At 38.2% G+C, this 26,575-nt stretch overlaps 1 protein-coding gene across 2 annotated transcripts in view; it reads right to left on the bottom strand.

Moving 5' to 3' along the window:
* The window catches only part of galnt18b (UDP-N-acetyl-alpha-D-galactosamine:polypeptide N-acetylgalactosaminyltransferase 18b), an 80,092-nt gene that overhangs the window by 11,026 nt on the left and 42,491 nt on the right, over positions 1-26,575 (bottom strand). For both annotated transcript variants that reach the window (XM_079473023.1, XM_079473022.1), the window contains exons 2-9: positions 25,413-25,608; positions 23,822-23,988; positions 18,270-18,453; positions 17,530-17,727; positions 16,806-16,920; positions 8,117-8,302; positions 5,127-5,264; positions 3,125-3,220 (exon numbers count right to left, since the gene is read on the bottom strand). In XM_079473023.1, coding sequence (XP_079329149.1) covers positions 3,125-3,220; positions 5,127-5,264; positions 8,117-8,302; positions 16,806-16,920; positions 17,530-17,727; positions 18,270-18,453; positions 23,822-23,988; positions 25,413-25,608 — 1,280 coding nt within the window. The remainder of the gene's footprint in view (positions 1-3,124; positions 3,221-5,126; positions 5,265-8,116; positions 8,303-16,805; positions 16,921-17,529; positions 17,728-18,269; positions 18,454-23,821; positions 23,989-25,412; positions 25,609-26,575) is intronic.

Here is a 26,575-nt window from a genome sequence, read left to right as displayed (position 1 = left end):
ACATCTGATGCATAGCTGTTACACTGAATTCTAGAAAAAGAATCGCTGTACATGTCTATCATATTATTGTAAGTAGGTGCTTCGTTGCTACTCCAAGCTGCCCAAAGCACCAGACCATTTCTGCAGTAAGTTGAATAAATAAATCAGCTATTTTAAAGATCCTACAATGATCTTAAAGTGATAGTTCACCCTAAAAAGGAAATTCTGTCATCATTTACTAACCCTCATGTCATGTCAAACATTCAGATTTCTGGAGTGAAGTTCTAACCAACGGAGGAACCTATTTGCTTGCATTGGTTTTGTGTCCATACAATAGAAATGACAAGAGGATGAGTACACGATGACATTTAAGTTTGGTCTACAAAGTACAGTATTACATTTTCTACCTAAACTTATGTTCATGAAGACTTGAATATTAGGTCGTATTGCTTTTGAAATGTTTTTTTTTGTGCATTTCGTCTTCTCTTATGAGGTAAATTCTTCATTCTTACTTGGGCTTTTGATAAATGTTACTTCCATTAGTTTTGTGATATCTCAAACGGAAACAAAACTGGTCTCCGTTTTACCACAATCAATACAATAATAAAACCATGTGTCCCCTGAGAACAAAATGTTCACGTTCGAATTATTCTGGGCTAAAACAAGGACACAAATGTTTAGACGGTGCAGTCACTTACCAAACTCTACATGTTTGGTCAAAAGCAGTTCGAAAAAGTCATATACATAATATTTCTGTGTTGGTGTAATGAGGAAAACACTCAAGAATACAATACAATATATGAAGGAGGCGTGCTCACGTGGTGTTCACGTGGTAAAGTGACGACACATCCATACTCTCTACCCTTGATCACAATTTCCTTTTTTTAACTTTTGATAAAGGTAGTAAATCATTATATCACAACAATATGTTTAAAAGGAGATTGATAACCCTTCGTAGCAGATATGAGCTCCTCTAACATCTAAGCTGATGAAAACACAACACAATCTAATGTCATTGACCATTCATATTTGATGTTTAAGGGACTTGGATAATTCATATTAGTGTGTATATGTGCTTTCATACAATCTGCTTGCTCCTCAGTGATGGTTGTTTTTAGCAGTGAGGTTAGGGGTTGGCCCCTTATCGTACAGTTTTGTATGATCCACATTGTTCGATGCATAAAAAACGGCGAAGTGGTAAAATACACCTATTTTCGGTAAGGTTGGAATAAAGCACCAGAAGAACCTCTTTCCACATCATGATTCTGCCTCTTTTTGACCATGTTTTCTTAGTCTTGTGGCAGGGTCATGACAGACCCACGTGTTTAGTGCGAGAGATACATGGCATTGTTTGTTGTGGCATGTCATGCGCTCTCTCTGGTCTCGTCTTTGTCCCCGCCCTCCCGTTTGCTCATTAGTGATTGTTTATGATTTCATGCCCCGCACCTGTTCCCCTATTTTATGCCCTCGTGTTTTCTGTCCTGTGCTGCTGCGTCATGCTTGATTGGTGTTTTGTTCCAGTCTGCCTTGTTGCCTTGCGTATATGCTGTTTCCCTGCCTGAATGGGTTATGCCCAGTGTTTTGTTTTTGGATTTTGTTTTGCCCTTCGTGACAGGTGTTATGTTTATTCCTTGTTTGAGTTCCCGTTTCCCCATCGCGGGCTTATTATTAAAAAATATATATTTTTGTCTACCTGGTGCCTGCAATTGGTATCTCCCCTCCTCTACCCTGACACATCCTCTGCCAATTTTCAAAGCAACTATTTTCCTTCAACACTTTCAATATCTTAAAGCACTCATAATAAAGAAGCCATTTGGAAAACATAGAACCTCAAGGACGTGATTGATGTTCCAGGTGTTCACACGTTTCTTGTTCGACAAAAACGAGCCCAATTGTTAGGTTGATAAGTGTGAACCATGCAAACAGTAAAGCTCCCATTAAACGCACCCAGGAATACTCCAGAAAATCCTTGAAATAATGAGCGGTGGAAGATTTTCCAAATACATTTCCATGTTTGTTTAATGCTGTGAAAAGCTCTTCAAGGACCAGAGTGTTAAACATTTCCATGCATTGGTGAACATCTAAAGTGCCATTAGAGATAGTCTGTATGCACAAGCTTAAAGTTTCTGAAAGACACAAATGATTTAGATTCTATAAATGTCTGATTCAAAGCAGTAAATAGATTTCTACTTGACTTGTCCGATGCATCCTGCACTTATCATCTGACCCATCAGTACTGTTAAAATGCCATTATATGTAAAGTGGTCCATTTAGAGAGATGTGGCATGACACTAAAATATGTGAAAAGCAATTAAATATATCAAGCTTTGCAAAGGAGACACAGCTGTAACAGTGTGACGATGTCTACATTAATCAAATAATACAAAGTTGATGCATCTCAGCAAGATGCAGTCTATGCGGTATCTTTCTGAAAATGTACAGTTAACATCATCACCAAGAAAAGCTCTACAGTACATTGCCACTAGAAAGCATTGAAATGTATCACCTCTTACATTTTCGTATTTTACTGTGATGTTAGGCAGCATCCTTCATCCTCTACAGACCTGGCAGAAAGCACATATGACCACTATATTTCATTCTTGTGTACTGTTTTTGTGCATTAAGCTAGTTTCTTGTCATTCGTTCACGAACATGATTTTAATAGCTCATAGTACAGAAAAAAATCAATAAACTTCCAAACGTATATGTGCTCAGTTGTTTCTTCTTCTATGGATGCAAAGTTTCAACTCGGCTTCATTAGATCTCATATGATCTCAAAAAGCATTTTAGGAGACAGAAATATGATCAAATAAGATTTGTTGTCATGTTGAAAGTATAACGATATTGCATTAATGAAACAAAAGTCAATTTGCTGTTCGATGGGGCATGTTTGAGGTCATATTTAAGTTTCTAATTCGATTGGAATTGAACGGCACGTGATCAACAGGACAAAGATATTTGAGATAAGGGGCACCAACACGTCATGGTGTTTCCTTTTGTAAATCTAGTTGTGTGTTCTTTTTATGCTGCCATTCTGGCCGGATACATTTACAACTAAAGATTTAATTGAAACACCATTGAGAAGAAACCATGTTACAGCCACAGCTGATGCAAATACACACAGGAGCGGAGGAAATAGACTCACCTGAGGTGTCATCCCGTGACAGAGGTAAAGGATTGGAATGTTGTCTGTGTCGGGCCCTTGGTCGAGACACAAGTCACTTTTTAAAGAGTTCTTCAACTGAGAAGAAAAAAGCGTAACTGTTTTTTAGAATTAGGTTTACAATTTCAACCAAATGCATTATGGCATATTGTTGTCTTTGTGTTAAAACCTTGTACAATGTTTAATAGTCGGAACATGAGTGTATTCTGTCGGTCTGCGTGGAGCTTCTCTGTGGAAAATGTACTGTTAAGCCTTAAATTTCAATTGAGTGTCAAAGTCATCCAACAGCAACGTGAAAGACATGACAAGACACAGGAAAACTGTGATAAAATCAAGGTTATCACATAAAATATATATTTAAACTTTTACAAATATCACTGTTTTTGTCTCAGCATATTTTTTCTGAAAACCGAACCATTCCAATTTTACAGACTGTGCATTCTTTTGGGGGACTAATTTATCAACCACTCGTGACTCTTTCCACACCTGTGTCCCTTGATGTCGCCATCAAGACTACTTGTGAGATGTAAAAGGGAAGTTAAACCCGCTCACTATTATTTCAGCATATCATCCAGCCCTATGTCACATTCATGTGTCTGTGCTAAAAACAGGTAAAGGTCTATGTTTACGTCTGGCGTGGTGCTGATATTCAGTACAGCTGTGGCTTCATTACAAGCATACATCACAGATAGCAGGTGAAACTCAAGGCTGTTTCTCAGTTGCATCCTAATGTGAATCAATTTTCATTTTTTAATTACACTTTCTAATTATAAAATTCAGTTTCCATAAGTGTATGCGAACGCACGCATCCTCCAAATCCTTTTCTTGCCAAGTCCTCTGTGAAGTTACAGAGGTTTACCGCCGTGCACTATTTTCCGCTAAATTTACCGCCCAAATTCATTTTGCGTCATAATCATACTTTTTCTACGAACGTTTAGCGGTTGACTGCGACGGTTATTTCTAGTGAAAATAATGTTTAAACACAGGCCCGTATCTGTGACAAAAGTATTCCTAGCGGGGAAAATCAATGTATCTTATTTGGTTTTAGGATTTTCCTTAGGACTTAGCTGAACACCGCTGTGCTTTTTATCACAGCGTGCTGAATTTCCAGCCAATGTGATTGACAGGCTCATCAAATGCAGTCACTCGGAGTAAAGTAATGAGGGCGAGAGCTATTTCTGAGCCCTTTACTCCCAGAATTCATTTCAATAAGGCTGACCTATTTTCCACAGTTTCTCCTTCTTAAATTTGCTCCTAGGGAAACGAAATTAGGCGCAGGATAAACGTTGCACCTTAACCAGACAACCTGTTTGAGAATCAATAGAGTCAAGAATATTGTCTAGTAGGAAATAAAAAGCAAATGAATTGTTTGCACTTGACCTGCGCGGTTACGCTTCAGTGGCTACTGGGGTATTTTGCAGGCATCATTTTATCAAGCAATTTGGGAAATCCTGTTGAACCGATGAATAGGTGAGCGTGAGACTCAGGTGGCAGCCTCGGTGGTATAATATCTAGCCATTTACAAAGGGCTGTTACTTATTCAGCACTCATAGGAGCTGATTCCAGATACACACTACTTTGGGAAACAAATCAATTTAGCCACATTTAAAAAAAAGTTGTGCCCTTTAAGCACAATATTTACATCAAATGATCAATGATTTTCTCAGCCGACATGTTGAGACAGATGCAGGCGATAACATGCACTCAGACGCCTTTTCCCCCACCTTACAACTTGTTATCAAGAAATAAGCATTGTACACACTAAATATTTCATCAATTTTCTCTAAAGGTCACTTGAATTTGTTTTAGATCATCACATTTTAAGCCACGGTGCATTGGAGGCGTCCCTGTTCACAAACACTGACTGTAAAGTTGTTGTTTTCATTTCCGGACGCAGACTTTATTTGCTTTATTGTTTTATTTTATTTTATGGGCATTTACAATCACTCTTCAACGGCAGAGTTTAAAATATGAAAATACTCACCACTCCATATGCAATGGTGTCTGTGTACATTCTCATCTCAGGATAAATGTTCACTAGATACCAGCGGAATGTCTTACACTGAAGCTTTTTCCTCAACGCTTTCCTTTCCGAGATGTCCCCAATGTCAATCCCTGAGTCCTGATGATGCAAACACACACAAACATAAATACAGAGGTAGAGATACAGGTGGACTTCCTTTCTCCTTTGGGTGTCTTTAACCAATCCCCGACAATGAGAGCTTGGCCTCTAACAAGGAGTTAGCAAGGGACTTGGGCTGTCAGTCGATTGTAAATTCATGTTAATGAATTCAGTTTCTTTTTTAGGAACGAAAACTAAATAATAGGCTGTAATAATAATTAGATTTGGCAATTTGTGTGGATGACACTCTTGTTGTGCACAACTGGTCTCATCCGTGTGAAAAACAACGCATCCTTTTATTTATAAATTGCATGCAAAACTCCGAAAACCCAACTTTCTGCACTTCACAACTGGACTTCTGAACAACTCGAAGGTGAGTAAACAGAATAAAGTATTTTTTGCTTTTGGCCTATACTTCCCCGGTATAACTGACCGTAAAAGTGACATTTACCAGGTACATTTCTTTGTTCTGTTGAACACAAAAGAAGATATTTTGAAGAATGTAGGGAAGCAAACTCTTGTGGGACCTTTTGACTACCATTTACATTTTTCCTACTAGTCAATGGTGGCCAAGAACTGTTTGATAGCAAGCATTCTTCCAAATATCTTTCTCTGTGTAACAGATTTGGATCAACTCAAGGGTGCGTTTTTTTGGGTGAACTGTCCCTTTAAAGAACCCATCTGGGTTTGACTTACAAATCAATTACCCATAAATTGGGTGTTTCTCCATCATTTACCCACAAACAGTTCAAAGTATTTTTAGGAAATTACACAGAACAAAATTAAACGGCTACGATAACAAATTCAATATCATATTTTACAAGTTAGTACTGACAACCAGGGTTGCACCGATACCATTTTTATAGCCAGAGTATTTTCTGGTACTCAATGCCTGTATCTTTTCACAACACAGAGAAAAACACATATGAAAAAGTAAACAATTTGATGTGCTTTTCACAAACTTTCAAAGCAAATTTCACAACAAACTTCTGTCAATTATGTCGCATGAGGTTATCGGTGCATTTTTATGAGTACGAGTACATGAGCTTAGCATCGGGCCCGATACCGATACTGGTATCGGTGCATCGCTGACAACCCTACAAAAATAAATAAATAAAATCAGCAATAAATCACAGACAATAAAATATCTTTCCATATTTCATAGTACACATTTATTGTAATCAGTGGTACTGGCTATGACAAACAATGGCAGATCCCAGCGTTGCACAACGCGTTAGAATCACGTCTTTGTTCCTGCATCAACTCTAATTTCCCTCTTCCTCCTCAACGTTGGGAGTCTGCTGCAATCTCACAATGCCCTTCGCTCTTCCGATCTTAATTGCCGTCTCGCTGATGAATGCATGAACAGGGCCAAACCTCTCTAAATAAATGGAGCACTGTAACATATGCTCGGAGGCAAAGCCGAGGGCTGGAGAACTATAAATGAGGTAATGGTTGTTTAATAGACAGTAACAATAACAGCTGTATTTCTCTATGCATTCAGAATCACTTTTCGACTGCCTTTGTAATCAGATCTATTTTGCATAAGCTCATGCTGTGCACGACAATACGGTTAACAAGAGCTAGAGAGAAAACTAAAGAACGTTTTTATTTCAAACAACAGAAAGAGAATATTTACGTATAGCATTTCAGAAGATCTGAGATGATGTTATATAGCATCTTCTGATCTGAGAAACGGGCTCACGGGCATCTGCTCACGCAAGACCTGAATCCATTCATCATATGGCTCGCTTTCCTGCTGAAGAAAACTGAAAACTGCTCATACTGATATGTGCATCAATAAATAATAAGTAAATAACGTGATGGCTGCCTCCAGGTAATCCGTCTTCATTCTGTTATATTACATACAGCGAGTCACCAGAAATTTCTATTTATCTGTTTATTCCTTCTGCAATGGGCATCATGGATGTCACATCCCCTATCCACTATGGTACCTGGCTGTCACTATGGCTGTCGAGATCGAGTCATCGCCAGGATAACTCAGGCATATTTGTTTCTCCATCGTGTCAACATCAGGGTAACTATGCAAACCTAGTAGATATCTCGGCTAAGAACAAACAAGACCATCTTCGACTCACCATCTTCCAACTTGGCAATTTCAGCTAAATTTCACCACAGAGCTAGGAACAACACTTATGGCAACAAGTTAAGCCAAAATGTTTTAATATAGTGTTGAGCCGCTGTTGCATTTACTTGTAATGTTAGGCTATGTTCACATTTGACTTCTTTTTTGAAGAAAAAAAAACGAATTAGCAGCCGGCAATGTTCATTTTATGACATATTTGAAAACTACAATGCTAATTTCTCGCTAGAAATGCAATCAAAAGGTTATTGGAAGATTGGAAAATTAAACTTGCATTTATACAAAACGTACAAACTACGTATGCTGCAGCCGGCGTTTCGGCAAGCATTTTTTTTTTAGCTTGATCCTGTTCGACCAATCACCTTCCTTGCATGTTGTTATCGAATGGACAGGTCCCCCTACTCGCTTGTCATTGGTTAGCTTTGAAAAAGTATTTTTTTTCTCAGAAACTTTTTTCAACTTCCAAAGATGCTCTGAGCTGCAGAAAAAGAAGCCGGAAATCAGGAGCACGGTTTACTACATAGGATAGATATATAAATAGATTTTAAAACAGACGCCAGCAGCTTAAAAAAAAGCTGTCAATTGTGAACATAACCTTACACGTCTAAACGCATTTGTATGAGAGCATCAGACAAGCACATCAATTAAGAAAACGTAAAATGAACTGATTTAAAAATGAATAGATGTCTGTTACACGAGTAAATGTCAACATGACTTTCATTGGTTGGAAGCCAGCACATATCCTCACCTCCTGTGGAATGTTCCAGGCCATGTAGACGTGGCTCTTAAATTCATCCATCCACACTTCAGCCACCCTCAGGGCATTCCTGCGCACATGCGCAGTGAGATCCTCCGTGTAGGGTTTGTGAGCACGCTCGATATGAGCGATACGAGCACAGGGCAGCACCTCCACACTTCCACCACACTGCCACACCTACACACATACAAATACAGTGAAAACCGAAATCATTTTCATGTTCATGCTGAGAAATGAGCAAAATCATTATTGGCAAGATAGTTCTGATGACTTTCCCAAAAATAGACAACACTAACAAATTAAAAACTGGACCAGTTTGGTCAACATAACAAAAAAGTTGTACTGTTGTCAGACCTTGAATACTTATATGAAATTAAGTTCATTTCTTAAATTATTCTTATTAAACACAATACTATTCTTTTACATGTATTTAAGAAGAGTAAATGCATTGACAAGTATTTAAGAATGAAGAAAATCAAAGCTTTCATGTGTCTTGTCTTTTACTTTGCAGTTGGATAACTTTATGGCAATCCTGAAGTTTGCCGCCCTTCCAAATACATTTAATAATATGTGATAAACATAATTCAAAATTTCAATCTCATTTTGAAGAGAAGAGCTTAATACCATTATACTTGGTTAGCACATACTGTACGTGTCATGATTCTGCCTACTCTTGTCTTGATTTTCTGGTCTAGGGGCAGAATCATGACAAACCCACGTGTTTTATGTGGAGAGAGACATATTATTGTCAATCAGGACATAATATGTGTTCTCTCCAGTCTCGTCATTTGGTCCCGCCCCTCTCGTTTCTAGTATAGCTTTCCTCCTGTGTCTCATTACCCACACCTGCCCTTCGTTATCTCCTTTGTTAGTCTACCTATATATTGCCCTCTTGTCTATTGTCTTGTGCTCATTCGTTGTACATGTTCCCTGCCACGTTCCCTGCCACGTTCCCTGCCACGTTCCCTGCCACGTTCCCTGCCACGTTCCCTGCCACGTTCCCTGCCACGTTCCCTGCCACGTTCCCTGCCACGTTCCCTGCCACGTTCCCTGCCACGTTCCCTGCCACGTTCCCTGCCACGTTCCCTGCCATGTTCCCTGGCATGTTCCCTGGTAAAGGTCATGTTCTTGTACCCTGTTTGTATAGTTCTTAGTGTTATTCCTTGTTGTTTCTTTTTGCCCCCCTTGTGAGAAGTCTTTGTTTTCAGTTTTGGATTTTAGTTTGGTCAGTGTTTTTCCCATCGTGGGTGTTTTTGTTCTTGTGTGATTATTAAAGTCTTGTGTTAACTCCTTCATCCCCGTGTCTGCCTGCACTTGGGTTCTTCCACCACGTCCACCCTCCACGTTCACGACAGTACGAGAGGTCAGGACTTTATTTTAAAGTCAGAGAAAATATATGAAGAAACTGTAAAGTGTGTTATGGGGCTTTTTTTAGGTGGCATCTGCCTTCACAGTAAGCCGTTGCATGAAGCTGTCACGATACCTCAAACAGGACTGTTTATCAATGTATAGCTCACTGTTAAGGGGCGTTTACACGGCAAGCAATTTGTCGTGACAAAGTGACCTGAAGTAATTCATTTTCAACGAGAGTTGGCAACTGCAGTGACATGTGCAGCAGCGACTGTTGGCGACGTGTCAAAACGTACAGTAACCGCAATCTGCAGCATCAAAGTATTTCAAAGTCATTGAGCAACAGCGAACATAAGGAGCTCAGTAACATCTATGGAGGAGACTGAGGTCTTCATATAACATGCCGCCTACAGTGGCTGTATATGCAGTAACAAAATGTGAAATGTGAAAAAATGTGTGTGCGCATAATGGGAATATTCTTTAATAACATCTTCATGGCAATGAAAACATAATCTCATTCATAGTAAACATAGATTTTTGGACAAAGTGTGATGTACATTTCCATACGATTCCATAAACACTGAATCCTATTAACATTTTGACGACGTCTATAGCAAATATATCTCTTCACATAAATATCTTTTGATATTCCTACAATATAAAATACACAGGATAAGTTGTATTTATCGTAGTTTAGCTGTTATACTGTAGTGTTTGAGTTTCTTTACAAAAATGATTAATTATTAAGATTATTAAGTACACAAACATACATGTATACATTTAAGAAATGTGTAATACTTTATATATTTATACATAATATAAATTCAAAATTTCAAATGTAAATTCATACATATTTAAGTAAATATTTTGTTATATATACACATTTAGGTGTGTGTATTTTTTTTAAACATATACAGTAAATATAAAAGGCGCACGCACGCGCACACTATATAAGCACAAAAATGTATTTTGGAATCAATCAGCGCTTTGATAACTCAAATCACATTTATCACACGTTTAATGGTTAAAGTATATATTTTGACTTTACCATATAATATATATTTCTATGATAAATCCATAGAATTGATCTATACATACAAGAATTGTACCTATGAATGTTCCTCAAGAATCCCTACGAAAACTAATCCCCCTGAACATTCCCAGGAAACAACGTATAAGACAAAGGTGAAGATAAAAATACGCTGAGGTTGGACGCTTTCCCAGATCATTGGGACTGCAATTAAAAGCACTTACTAGCATGTACTTAACTGGCAGTTGTTAAATAAAAAGAAACAAAGAAAACAAACATTCTCTGTGTGGGTGGAATTGCTGTTGTCACAGATTATTGTTGTTGTTGTTGACCACAGCGTGCATTAGAAGTCGCGCAGCCCGATATTTACTCGGTTATAATTTACCCTTGTCAAAAACAATGTAAGACAGTCTATGGTGTACTGTAAGTAAAATGTGCAATGAACTGAGTAGTGGGCGGTTTAAAAATGTCTGTTTCTGGACTGTTTGTGTGTGCGCGCTTGTGTCACCGCTTGCTTTCAGCCCTTCTGTCTGTCTGCCAGTTCTCATACGGACACGCAGTTCCTCTAAAGTGAGAGAAGCACTGGAGTTTGTCGGAGATAACTTGCCACTTTTTCTCCAGTGTGGTAACATTCGTTTCCAGTGATCTTCCCCGTGCTTGAATTGATTCTTCCGTGATGACACTGATTGCAAAGTGCACTGGTTCAAATGAGCCCAAATGTCATTCACTTCCTGACGCAAACATTTGTTCGAGAGCGCTTCATTTCTCTGGAGTGTAGTGTACTCCGCTGTACATCACAGAGAAGTGGAAGAATCAACTGCCAGGAAAACAATGGCTATATGGAACATTTGTGGCATTGGCTTGCCGCCTACTTCACAGAATACAGTAAATACAGCCTACGCTTTCTTTTAGAAATAGCATGTGAAACAAGTACATATTATGTAAGGGATAATACACAGTCAGCTGGTTATAATTGTAAAAAAGACTCTATTACGCCCTGAAGGGATTTATTTCGTCAATACATTATCTCGCGTAAAGGTCCGGCGTGTCATTTTCTGGAGGATCTATTGACAGAAATGCAATATAATATACATAACTATGTCTTCAGGGGTGTATAAAGACCTTGCACAATGATGCCTTATGTTTTTATTACCTGCATGGTCCTCCTGCGTGTTGTTTGTACAGTAAACGGACAAACTGCTCTACAGAGCGTGTTTTATAAATAGTTATCTCCTTTGGCAAAGAAGCGAAAACGTGACGACATCTTGGTCCTGTGTCAGCCACCGTAGTGCTTCGAAAGGGAGGGCTGGGGTGTGACACGAGTGAGATAATTAACATATACACCCGGATCAGAGAGATCTGTACATTTTCCAAAGGTGTGTAACAGCGCCACCTGCTGTACAACAGTACAAACGATTGCCGTACTAACTCGTCTTTGGCAGCGAACGGTTGAGTTTTTAAATGACGTCAATGGCAGGGAAAGAGTTAAAAATAAACACTGTAGTTTCAGCGACTACATACTTTTCAGAGTTTACGTACCACACAGTGAAGAATCAGTAACTATAGTCACATTACATACTACATAGTGCAGAAAGATTAAGAGTAGTACACCAGTCTGTCATTCTGAACACAGCCAATCGTCTCCTTCCTTGATCTTTGTTAAGTCAGAGGAGACAGAGGTGGATCTGGCACCAGCATACTGCGATCTGTGTGTTTTGTGCGAGGTGTTTCTAATTTGCAATCCTGCAAAGCTCTAATGAAAAAGACTGGTAAGGATGACATCTCTATAAATACCAGCTTATGAGTTCCGTTCACCTTGCAATATTGAGTTTTCTACGCTTAACTAACTGTATAGCAAGTCGACACACCGCATTGAACCTGAGCCGCAGTAATAAAGGATGCTGAAAACGAGAATGTATGTAAAGTAGCATTGATCAATTATGCTCCAGCAGTCCCATCTCTGAGGACAAAGAAGTGTGCTGAGGAGACTCTTTTTTCTAGATAACAGTAGTTATGTTCTATCACTGACTAGAAAAAGGCCATCTGTTTCAACTCCTGAGGTGCTTCATCAGCAAACCCACATTCCCTTTTGGATACAGAGAGATTTCAAACAATGATCTTCGGTGTCCTTTAGACCTTGGCCTGCTGCAAAAACACTAGCACCAAGCTCTAATGTTTCTTTATCCTTTACTCAAACCCCTCCCAAAGGAGAGAAGAATGCTACACTTGTTATGAGTTTACTTCACAATCACGCAGATAAGTTCTCGAATTGATCAACATCATTTGTTTTAGCGATGGTTGCAGATGTCACAAACAAAAGTTAAGACCGTTCACTGAACGATCACACTACTTCACGATGACCCATTTATTTTTATCTCTGGCATGCATTAATTTGCTAACACGTTCCACATAATGTCCTTTATTTTTTCACGAGATTGAGGAGGCATTTCATTTGCATATTATATAAATGCTTCATGAGCTTCATCACACTGTGCTACAATTTCCGTTTGTCATTTCAGAAGGTTTCAGACAGCATGTGATTCATGTCCTTCTCGCCCACTTTCAGCATTTAACACAAATTAAAAATATAACACTTATGGCTGTCCTGTAGCTCGACTGGTGCTTGAAAGGTCATGGGTCGGTCTGAATCCTAAGGAATGTAATGCACCCCTGCAGGTCAATTTTTTATATGTGAAAACATAAAATGTTTTAGCGTAACACTACATCAACGTTTGAACATATACAACCAACAGAACATTTATAACAGTATTGAAATGTGAAACAAATACCTGAAAAATGTAATTACATATGAAAGATTTCAAAATTAAAACAAAACCGGAAGTGCTTCTGGAACAGTGTTTCATTTTGACATCATTTGACTTTAAGCCTCACACAAAAACTGCATAGAAAGATTGACTTGACCATTAAGAGTGAGTTTTTCTCATTTTAAAATGGACTATTTATCCAGGTACGTGATTAGGTAAAATTATCAATTTGCTATTCTGTGAACTTCTAATAATGCTTCTACCGAAACTCCTATATTTGCAGAAAATGAAAACTGGAGAAACCGGTCAAAATAACAGAAAGAATGTTATTTACTGTTTAGAATAAAAGTTAATTTATTTTTTAAATGCGATAACCTTTATTTTTCTGTCAGTCTTTCACATTGCTGTTGGATGACTTTATGTCACTCCACTGGACTGGAATGGCCACATACATCTAGAAATCATGATTAAATTAAAATGTTCAATGGTCTTCACATTTGACGTTTCTCTGTTGGTTTCAGAGTCAGAGTTCATCTTCTCTTGAGAAGTAATGAGACCACCTTGACCACCTCTGTCGCTTCATAGCTCATCCTCTGATTGTAAGTGTGTATAAGAAACTTCATATAGTTCAGACACATGAAACCTACTAATCGTATTAAAGCATAAAGTGTAGGTGGCATTGGCTCTGACTAAAGCATCTCTTCCTTCTCGCAGCATCATGTCTTTTCATTGCTTTTACCATAACCTAGTATAAACAGTGTTTGAGCGCATGTAAAAATGCAACACACTGTGTCTCTGTGGATAAATGTAAAGTGAATCATTTTGATTGCGCTGAAAGTCACACAAAGCAGTGAGGGACAGTGAAAAATTGTGTCTCCGGGGAAAATTGCATGTGCTTTCACAAAAAAGCAATCAGCGGCCCATTATCACGCATAAAAATCTTGAAAGCATGCCATTCGAGGGAAAATTACCAGGGAGGCTAATGCCCTCCCAATCTGTCCTTTACTGTGACTGATGATTATATTTTTCCGTGCCTGGTCAGGCTGGTCGATGCATTGAAAGTCAACCCGTTTCAGGGCCGTGCTGATTCACAGAGATGACAAGCAGAGAGCTTGTCCTCTTGTATTGGGATGTTATTCATGGATTTACTGCGTGACTCAGTGTGGATTTTCCAAGCCTGAACTTGTATATAAAGTGGTATTAAACAAACACTTAAGCCACATGTAAGAATGTAAGAATTTCATTGCATCAGGTACTGAAAGTGGCATTTATTTAAAAGAATGACACACATTGTATAGGGACCTAAAGTCGCTCTTAATATTAATGAATATTCATGAAAATAAAATATAGATTGGAAATATACCCTGGCCAAAGTACACAAATTTATCTAACGCTGGCTTCTATCTACGATCAATAACAATAATAACCCGACCACATGTTCTCGACAAAATCCTCACTGGGCTTTGGGCTTTACAATTCATAATGGATTTTTATGCATGTTGTGAATTTAAAGGACAGCTAAATAATGAAAACTGTATAAAGTCAAAGATAAAATTAGACACATTTATTAAAAATAGTAAGAGGAGATGGGTCAGTATTTTCAATACATTTTGTGTTACTTTTAACTCAACTTGTGTTGTCCCTTGTTTATATTTAACACATGTTAAATGACACAAAATGTGTTAAAAACATCCCTTTTCACCCATATATCGATATAATATCGTATTGCTGGGTGCCTGGTTATTTCAACCCTGCAAATAGTACAAAATAATATCCAAGCATTCCAATTATAAAGAAATGAAAACATGAAACCACCCAGACATTGGCTAGAAAGGGTCGTCCTTCAGACATCTCTACACGAACTGCACATTTGAGTGCAGTCACAGAGAGGACACTGTTCCCTTTGAATGAGCTAGAGTTCAGTGCTTAAAAACGAAGTAAAGGTGGTCCCGCCAACTCTGAATAACTCTAGTCTGTAGGGCAGGCCGGCACAAAAGAAGCCATTACTTAAAAAAAGAAATCTGTGAAGTCATGTGAAGCGAAATCCAACACGGCTCGAATCTAACACCTCACAAAAACAGGTTACCTTGAGTGAAAGTGGTAGTTTGTGGGTTTGTAGTCATGCTGTGGGGCTGCTTTTCATCAGCAGGGACTTGACTTGGGCGTCTTGTTAAAATAGAAGAACGAATGGATGTTGCGAAATAATGTGCAATACTGCAAGCGAACTTGTTCAAAAAAAGCGTAATGGAAATTTTTTAGCACTGCAATGATCACACAGCAGAAAAACAACATATCCATGTGGGATTTGTAATTCAATTAAATAGAAAAGTGTTATTTGCAAAGCGAAACGTCGCCCAAGGGTTCATCAAATGCTAGTAATAAGACATTAGTAGAATCTGAGCTATACTTTGATCATGGCAGGGCAGCGTTGGTCCCTGAAATGTCTCAAAAGTCCACATGATATCACAATTGGCCCTACAGTATTTCTTTGCTAGCGAGAATGACCATTTCTGCGGTGGTCAATTCGTCCATCAAGTCAAATCCACCTTATGTCTTTACCGGTCGGTAACTTGTGTACTTCAGACTCGGATCGGACAGTTTAACAGTAGCCCAGCCGCTCACGCCATCCTTTGACATCTTACAGTCGCAAGCACACTGTTCCCTGTACTAAACAACTTGTCAAAGTATGTTCTGTGCATCCCAGCCACGAGTGCACCTTCTCATTTTGCAGCCTATAGTACATTTACATTTAGCAGACGCTTTTATCCAAAGAGACTTACAAAGAGTTCAGGGAGCAATAAGCGATATGTCATACAAGAGCAGTAGTACGATAGGTGCTAATAATAATCCACCAGTTTTCATTAATTCATATTTTTGAACTACACTCTATATGCTGTAATAGAAACTATGGTAGTCAATGGTGGCAAAGAAAGGTTTGGTTAAAAGCATTGTTACAAATATCTTTGTGTCCATCAGAACAAAGACATTTATGCAGCTTTAGAACAACAAGGGTAAGTAAATGATGACAGAGTTTTCATCTTTGTGTGAACTATCCCTTTAAGCACCCAGATGATGAACGAATTCAACCAAAAAATATTGTGTGTACAACGCCGGACACTTCACATACTCAAAGGTCACAGTTTTGGTATACAAGTAGCAAGGCAAAGCATGTTTAGAAGCTGGTAGTGTAGCATTGTTCTTCTGGAGCTCATAACTTTTTACATTTAAAAAAATCTAAAATCTAAAACAATATAAAAACTGAAATAAATATGCTGATTTAGCTAAAGTGTTGATTAAACCCTCGTCAACCCTATTTAGCAAAATAGTGAGTGGAAATACTGTGGTGCATCTCACTCTTAGAAAGTCTTGGAAATGCACAGTTACAACCACACGAAAAAGTTTTTGACAAGGTCTAAAGTAAATGGTATCAGTCTGAACTATCCTGCCAAGAGTGAGACATTACAGCCGTTAATCTTTCAAGAGTAAATCCATTATTCTTATTAGCTCACAGCCTGTGGAGAATGACATTTCTCACCCTCACACCCAGCTCCACGTTCTCTCCTCCATAAATCTCCATGCCTTCATCCAGCAGGCCAATCTCCGCAAAGTACTGCCGGTCCACCACAAAGCAGCCGATCAGGGCAGGACTCCTAGAGAGCCAAACACGTAAAAGGTCAAAGAAAAATGACACCAATGGTTCTTTAGCATTTAGCATCAGAATACAATTATATTAACGTTTTCCCTCCAAACACCAAGTCTCCAATCTAGAATTAAACATGGATCATGTAGGGTACCTCTGAAATTAAATGTTTTTAATATTAGATCTGACAAAAGTAAACAAATGAACAAATATATTGCATTATACATGTGTGCATTCAAACCCGCTTTTTAGTCATTATTTTAATTTCTATATTATTATTTATTTCAGTTAGTGCATTCCAACCTACTTTTTATTCTTTATTTTGTATTTGATTTTATTATATAGTGTATTTAAACCTGGTTTACATTATTTATTTGTATTTTTTTTATTGAATGCATTCCAACCTACTTTTTATTCTTTAAGTTGTTACGTGTATATTATATGTATAACACGGCATATAGAGTGTATTCAAATCTTTATATATAGTGCTGCAAACCTAATTTACATTGTTTATATGTATTTGATAGTATTTCTTGTTAAGATGGTTTAACCATTGAATAGTGAAGTAGAACGGTGACTACTGAATTACAGAATATTCATAATTCATTGAACAGATCACCTGATGGGCGCAGTGCTGTTATTCAAGTTCCACCAGGATTTTGTTGGGTTCAGATACCGACACCACAACTCCCAGTCGAAGCCCTGAGCTGACAGCGGGTACTCCTCGATCTCAAACGTGTCGTATTTGATATTGTCAAAAGATGGAGATATAATCCTGGTTCTGTCTTCTTTGATTCTCTGGAGGATTGGCTCAGCCCTGCAAACATCAAAACAATCAAATCAGTTCATGCCCAGTGAACATGGTGTAAAAATGTCTATGCTTTTGTTTGTTTTGAACATATAATAAAACCTTAATAGTTAGATTCCTGGCATAAAATTTTTTAAAACAGGAAACACAGTACAAATACAAGCGATACTTTCTCAATAATAAAACAGAACCTTTTCAGTCATATCCACAGCACGGGTTCAGGACAGGATTAACATCAAAGCAGATTAAAAGCAGGAATTTGTGGGTGTTTAAACTGCACATATCTGGGTCATGAGCCCGACTCCGAACCTCTTTAAAAAAAGAGTTCATTGAAACCTTTAATATCATTATCCACCTAAAAATAAAAGTCATACAGGGTTGGATCACTTTTTCGGAGTAAACTGGCGCTTTAAGAAATGAAAGGCTGCGTTTCTTTTCAGGCCTCTAAGGGAAAAATATCTTTCATGTCATCCCATGAACAACGGGAATGCTTTAGACCATTTGAATAGAAAGAAGCAGTAATTACAGCCTAGAGTTCTCATATCACCCACCAGCCAGTGTTGAACTCGACGTGGGCGTCAAACAGGGCCACCACCGGGGCAGAGGAGGCTCTCCAGCCACTCACACGCGCACGGATCAACCCCTCCTGCTTACTGTGCCGCACCACTTTAATGAAACCGGGCTTATTGGCATTGGTCTCCATGACAAAGTCCTGTAATTTCTCCTTTAACTCATCTGGGAGGAAAGCGAGAGAGAAAGAAAGAAGAAAGAAAGAGAGAGAACATTACAATGTCTCCTGGAGGAATTATCCTCATCATCCCTGGTCAAAGAAAGAGGATGTTGCTGTTTCTCTGTGTGTCAATATGAACTCCCAGGCCTGTCTATTCTATCTGTGTCGCTGGAACCAGGATGTTGAGCTGCATGCGGTGCCTGAGTCAGACATTGTTGTGCTCTCAAAGCTAACAATGCGAACTTCATGAAGTTAATTCGTCACGCGTGACCTGACTTAAACAGCGTAGAGTGCCCCACTGAAAAAAAACACCAGATTCGGTGTGTAAAGTAAGTCTTATGTTTAGTGTATAAATAGGGTCATTCATTTTGTTTGTCTTTTTTATTTATTGGAAAAGCCTGGATATTTACACTTAATATACACAGAATATAAACTTGGCAACCTGGCACCAATGTGAACTATGGATTTTCCCTGTTTTTTAAAAACCTCTTTTGTATAATGTATAAACTAGGTAAGTTTAGTATATTAAATTAGTCTTACCATCTAGTACCACAGTACAGTATGTTGCTTTTTTGTAAGGGCTTGAATTGCACAGCCTTAACCTTTTACAATATCATACACCACCTAAAAATACACCGTATGACCAACTTCCTAAGATTGTGTTAGTGCCACTTTTGCAGCCCCGTACGCATCGATGCGCTGTGTATTCTGACACCTTTCAATCGGATGAGCTGCATGGACCAGTATTCTCTCCCCATGTGCATCGATGAGCCTAGGCCGCCCATGACCCTGTAGCCGGACCACCACTGTTCCTTTCTTGAAGCACTTTTGGTAGATACTGACCACTGCAGACTGGGATCACACAACAAGAGCTGCCGTTTTGGAGATGATCGGACTCAGTCATCTTGCCAGCACAATTCGGTCAAACTCTTGTCAAACTCGCGCTAAAACTTTCGCTTGATCGTTTTCATGCTTCTAACACGTCAAAATGTAAAAAAAAAAGATTTTGAATCACAAAATGATTTTTGTATTACAGATAGTTTAGGTGCAGGTGAGACAGGGAATGTTTGGCAAATAGTTACTTGTAAATGATATTGATTGACATACCGTTTGCCTTCTTTGATTGACCATTTATTTTACATTGACACTACAATATATAACATTCACTGTTCGCACACTAAACTGTGTACTTTATTATTGTTTTTGCCTTTAAGAAATACACAAACTTGTCTGTTTTGTTGGACTTTAATGAAAAAAATTGGTCACCTATGGGTACATGTACCCAAGTTTGGGGACCACGGGTTTGGCAACCAAAAGGATAATTTTCCTACCGGATTTCTTCTTTGGTGGGACTAAAACAACAGATGGTGCCACCACGACAGAGAGAATTAATTGAATACAAACTCTATCTGTCGTAGTTAATCGTGGTAGTTCAATTAAACCCTCAAAATATGAGGAGCATGATACAACATCGAGGAAACACTGAACAAGATATTTATATGACAAAGTTATTTGGCAAAAAGAGAAACTACACCACATCAAGGAATATTTAAAAAATCCATAGAAAAGGTCACAGCATACACTCTCCACACTTTTAACAGCATAAAATGGTCAATGGATGGTGCATAGAAACCATTTACCATCTTTGCCTTTAAGCAAATGAGGTATGACTACAAAACAGACATCACATGGCTAATATTCCCAAGCTAGGCTGATACGTTTGATAAATTGTCCCTTATGGACACAGCTTTAAATGAATGAAATCTATTACACTGTATGCACCAGTATACATAAACTTCACAGAATGACTCCAGTATGGGGATGACTGAGTGAAATACAGCGTTCACCACCTTACAGGTATTTTTTCTGACTTTCCTGTCATTAATGATCATAGCACAGGCCACAGGCATTGCAGAAGCAAAAGGTTACTTTTTTTACCACATTGCAATCGACATTGCCCTTGAGTGGGATGTTGTGCTCAGGCTGGCTCATGCCTATAGAATTTATCCTTGAGCGAACAGCATCCCTGATCGATCACTGAGATTGTGGAGTTGTACTGGCGAACGTGAAGAGAATGTCTTTTCTAAAAGCCAGACAATGTTGGATATCAACAGCTTTTAGCTCTAGAAATTGCTCTAGTACATTTCCCCTCCTACAAATATGAGATTTATGATGGAACTGGAAGACGCCAAATAAAATCTGTCTTCTGAAAGTGCACCAAAGCAAAACCTCTATCCTTCCTCTCCATCTCTATCTCTGGCTAAATGAATAATTTAAATATACAAACAAATAACAATTGATCGGAATGGCGATGACTCATTGTAAGGCTAGAAATAATTTATAGTCAAATCAATAACATGGCCATTATGACTGAAAGCATTCATCTTTTATCAGCATTAGCCAATTTAAAATATCCCTAAAAATGCCCGTCCTTCACTGAAAACTCCAAGGCTAGTTCTGAGATCGTGTTTAATATAAGACCGAGGAAAGGTGTCAAATCTCAGAGTAGCCATTTTAACTAAATCCATGGTGTTAAACTCACTTCGATGCTCTGGTTTTTCCCCTCCATTGAGGTTTGCATCCATTATTTGGCCATATCAGAAGTTGGGAAGTCATGAAAACTGGGTGAGAGGTATACACGCACATCTCCATTTAATCTATCTGTCAATCTGTCAGTCTAAGTGATATATGACTGCTTGCTCAATTGCTCAGGGAGGAAAGTTTGGATTCCTACTGGAATATATCCTGGTACCTGATGTTCAGGTACAAAATGTCATTTTGATGTCATCTCTCACACACGTAAGATAAGTGCCTAGAATGACCTGCAATTTTAGGTTTTAAACAAAGATGGCGATAGAGGGGAAAAGTTACAGATTGCAGCATTCAAAATCACAATAGCCTACCATTGTTCAGAAAATCAGAAATCCGTTTAAACCAACCATGTTTGTGTCGCCTTCTTCCTGTCAATTATAATAGATTATATACGTTTTATTCAATTCCTATTGAAACGCTGAAAACTTGACTTTTAGATAATCTTAAACAATGAAGTAGCTGTTCATTTATCTCAGCTTGTTCTCAGGTCCCTGGTACAGCGAAATGAAATTTTACTTGTTATATTCTTGAGAGATTGACTGTCAGTCTGTTAACACAAAGTCTCATGTCGAGTGACCCTTGTGTTTGTATGTAAAGACATAGCTGTCAGAATTCAGGGGATGATACACCGTGCCAGCCGAACAAGTGGGCCGCTGGTCCTCCAAATTGTGCAATTAATGGAGAGTCATTTGGGTCACTTTACCCTCGTTCTCCTCGTATTCGTCATGGTGACTTCGGCACCATAATGAAGTGTGAGCTGAACCCGGCAATGACTCGCATTAGGGAATGATGTCCGTAGATAATACTCACAATTGAAAGGACCTAATGTGCTCCGCAGAGCCGATGAAGTCACGACAGTTAGCGGCGATAAAATAACACATGCCAGTCGTAATAATTCGGGTAAATCAGTAGCGCAATGCTCACTGGCACACACGATGACATTAAAACAAAATGTCAAAGACTGAAGAATTTTTGTGCGATACCAAAACATTCAGGTGTGGACCGATAATCTGTGAAATGGTACAGTGAAGGCTTTTCTTGTGAAATCTCCCCTATGTTAGCTTGCTTTCTGCCATACATGCCATTTGAAATATGTTAGTATGCTATAGTGTAAGTACGATGATCCTTCAGCACTTGCTTTACAGTTACGTGCCAACATCTCTAAACATGGTTTTATTATAGCGAAGTGTATTAACCGTGTTGTTTTGTCCGACTGACCACCATTTGCATTGCCATAGTTTTTCCACATTCCACCTTTTTCGCAATGTCTTGCGTATGCGCTTAAAGCCAATGCTTAAGACTTCCGGTTCGCCGCTTGAGCCCATTAGTTACAAAGGCATTACAAAGTTAGCTTCATAGCTTTAAAAGGGACTTAATAATACTTTTATGACATTTAAAACAGCGGAATGTCTAAGAGCAGTGTATACATTCACAGGGGCCGCACTGGCATGAGAAATGTAATATTAAATAATGAAATAAACGAAATAATTAATAAATTATTATAATGTCACTTAGCTCTGGATGAAGCTTCACGTGTAGTAATGTACTATGCAATAACAATAATGTAAATAACGAAGTAAACAATATATTGTGATGTTTTTGAGAGATGCAGAATGCAGTAGTCAGAGCTAAGACCGAGCTGTCTTTACATGTTATGTACTTTACGCTCTTGTTGTGTCACGTGGTAACACTCGTTCGTAAGGTTTTCTGAGCTTTCTGTGGCTGTTGTGACAGCCTTTTACCTCATTTTATTCGAGAAACTTTATTTTTAACCATTAACAGAAATGTCCTCTAACATGGTAACAAATACAAAACGGAAATGCAGAGCATCAAACAGGAAGTTACTCGCGGTAATGGCGCCCTCCATGGAGACATCAAGAAGAAGGTGGATACTGTGGTCCTTATATGTAGGATTTTTTTATATTGTGGTTGTACTACAAATAGGGCTGTCACAATATCCGACACGATTACCAATTTCACTATAACACTATTATCACAAGATCTACTGTAATGTTTTTACAAATAAATAAATAATGCAATATGTCAAATTCATCTTTCACTTTGTTTCGTTTTCTCTTTTCAGTCCAATGAATCACTTAAAATAGTTTTTCTGAGTAAACTTTGCGTAGCTATATCATAGGCTACCGTTTACAGTATCTTAAGTGTAGTATTAACACAATAACGATAATCATATTTGTAATATCACGGATATTGACAATACTAGGATAATGTGACAGTCCTACTACGAATAAAATTAAAACTTTAGTTACTTCAGTTAAACCATAGTTCATACCGTACGTTCGGTTCTTGCAATTATAAAGTTTGTGTTTCAGCAACTCTCGTGTTGCCGATAACCGAGAACAAATTGGTTTTGTTGTCGTATTCTTCATTTGTAAGTCGCTCTGGATAAAGACAAAACCATTTAATGCAACAGTAATCCAGAGCGCGAGGCACACGGTGAGAGAGACTTCATCACCATATATTAGGATTATCTTTCTAGGGCAAATATTTCTTCTTTATTTAGCTGATTAGGATTCTTTCACCAACCATTTTAATCCAATGAGCAGCGCTGCTCATTAAATCCACTGAAGGGCTAGATTAAAGAAAGAATGTTGTTAGGCCATACAGGGTTATTATTCAAACCGAAGACGCACACAGAGAAAATGCGGCTTACACACTAGGACAAGAGGCATGTGGTTGCTGCTGCACTGCTTTATATAAACTGGAATTTATGGACATTCATTTTCATTAACACTTGTGTTGATCGTAGTGTAAACGTACCGTTATTGCTGTTGTCATCTACCAGTATGATCTCTTTTAGCAGGTGGCTCGGGGTCCGGTTCATGGCTGAATGGATGGAACGCAGAATGACTGAGAGCGCCTCGTTCACAAAGATGAAGACTATACTGACCTGGGGCAGGTTGGAGGAATAAGTGATGTTTTTGCATCTGCAGAGAAAGATGCAAAAAAAGCAATGGATCTATTACTGTATGTACATAATAAAGAAAAAATGGCAATGGTATACATGGAAATAATGTAATTCTGCTTTACAGTTAAAAAAGCCAACCTGCAATATCAAATACCTGATCTGAAGCCGGTGTCGCCGGAAAATGTAATCTAGACCTACAGGTATGGAAATGTCTTTCCCCCTTTATGCAGATAGAAAGTACCCTTGCATGACTGAACGTAGCTGCCTGGGGGCGTTTTTTAATGTGGCCGCTGAGTGAACTGACTCGACTTAAAAGGATTTTGGGCAATTAGAAAAACAGGAGCATTTTGGCAAACTCTGGGACCCTTTTACGATAATAGGTAATGTTGTGATGTTCTTGCGAGACTGGAGTTTATAACAAGCTTTCAGGTACACAACACGAGTTTCGCTCCGCTTGGGGAGAAGAACAGATGTGATCAAATGTGAAGGAGTTCTTTATGTTGCTGCCAGCAAGACACATCCTGTAATTACGGAGTATGGAGTTATAATGTTTTTCACACATTTCGCTCTTAAACCTTGTCAAAATAGAGTGGGTCGGCGTAAACTGTATGTTGTCGCATAAGTTCAATCAATAAAAGACTGTAAACAATTACAACGCTGGGAAAAGCTGAGTACATTATCTGTAAAATGTATAGATATTTTATGTCAAAACACAATGCCATGCAGTGTAATATTCTAAATACAGCTGGAACACCTTTAAATAAATCTATATGGAAAAACACTACATATTAATATATTAATAGAGAGTATTTTATGCCAAATATGTATAAATTATATAAACTATTAATATTTAGACATTTATAAATAATATTTATAAATTATATAAAATATTTGTTAAAAATAATGATTTTACTTTTTATAATTTGTTTAGAAAAAGAATCTCATAATTAATTCTAAATTATGTTGTGACTAAAATCCAAAATAAATCAACGTTTTATTTTAGCATCTTAAAAGTAGTCACGTCTGCCTAGAATTTGCTAAAATTTATATAGATAGTACGCTTTACATTACTGAAGGACTTCTTACGTAGGCTACACTGGTCTCTTATTAGCTGTTTGTCTTCATTATTCAAATCATCAATTTCAATGATTGATCAATGTTGGCACTTAGCCAAACTACATTTTGACTACAAAACTTATTTAAATTTTTTTTAGCATAGACCTTCAGATAAAAAGATTATGAGAAATGTTCAAGTGACCCAACTTCTGAATGAAAGTAAATAATACCACATAGAATAAAGAATACGAGTTTAAAATAAACATAATAGACCCTTTTCATAATGTCCCTGGATGTGGGTACTTCCCTTAGCACGAAAGGTGTGACCAACAGTGGATTTTAGACCACCAATAGTGGATTGTACCATCAATGATGAAAAGCACTTACCCATCAGGTCTGTAGTCAGGGATCAGTCGGTCCATGGCGAGGCGATCGCTGAGGTAACCGTTGTAGCCGTAATACTGGAACATCTTAAGGGCCACCCTGCGATTCTCTGGCCCCAGATCCTGACCCCAGTGGTTGAACAAGGACGAGTCCGAAAAAGATCGATCTACCTGATTGTCGTCTCCTTTCAGTGGGGACTCTGTAAGGGTCATACAGACAGAACGCTGTCAGTCTTCTGATAAATGTCAAGACGGAGTCTACAAAAAGCAAAATGCCTGACTTAGGGGAAACGGGGACTAGTTATGAGTAGTTCTCACAAGGGCTAGTTATTCCGATCAATACAACTGGGTCAGGTGGAATCAGTCACTTATTTATGTTAGCTTGAATAAAATCAGAAATTGTCACGAGGGCTATATTTCAATAACTACACTGTTTTAAGCAGTTAACAGTGAACAGCTTTAATATAAACAGTCAAAAAACTCAATTGGGACTAGAATTGAATTCAGAGCAACCCAACAGAAAACCAGACTGAGAAAAGAAACACATCACAGCTTTCAAGGAGGTTCATTATTCTTTACTCATGAAAACAATATCCTTACATAAAACTCTCATTCTGTATAAATCCCTCTGCCGCTATTTGCACTAACAATGTCACTTTGATAGACCTTTCTGCTTGACTGTCTGTTCTGACCTTTCCATATCTTGCAGCCACCACACACACATGCAAGCATGAAGCGGTGATATCAAATGGATTTCGAAGCTTCACTGATGTTATTTTCCATAACTAAACCGGCTTCATTAACAGTATAAAGAAAGTAAACCGAATTAAGGATTAATGAACTGTTTAATTAAATATCATAGAAATCCACGAAAGAAAATCATTATGGTTCTAGACAGTCAGCATTTCACTAGAGATAAACTGTAATAAGTTGCTTTGAGATCTGAGCAGATCTTTTCAAGCGGTCCAAAAAACCACATAAATACAGATTTTACAAAGTTATACATTTTCGCGGTTGGACTGAATGCTCGCATCTCTAAAACCGCCACTTTACTTTTTACTGGTTGAATATTTGCATAGAACACCCACAAACGTGAAGTGTGCCCAATAGTAATGATTTAAAATATATAAATCTGGAAAAATGGAAACAGCGACAAGTTTAATATTG

The sequence above is a fragment of the Barbatula barbatula genome (assembly GCF_947034865.1).
Source record: "Barbatula barbatula genome assembly, chromosome: 1".
Classification (NCBI taxonomy): domain Eukaryota; kingdom Metazoa; phylum Chordata; class Actinopteri; order Cypriniformes; family Nemacheilidae; genus Barbatula; species Barbatula barbatula.
This window is presented reverse-complemented; position numbering and strand designations above follow the sequence as displayed.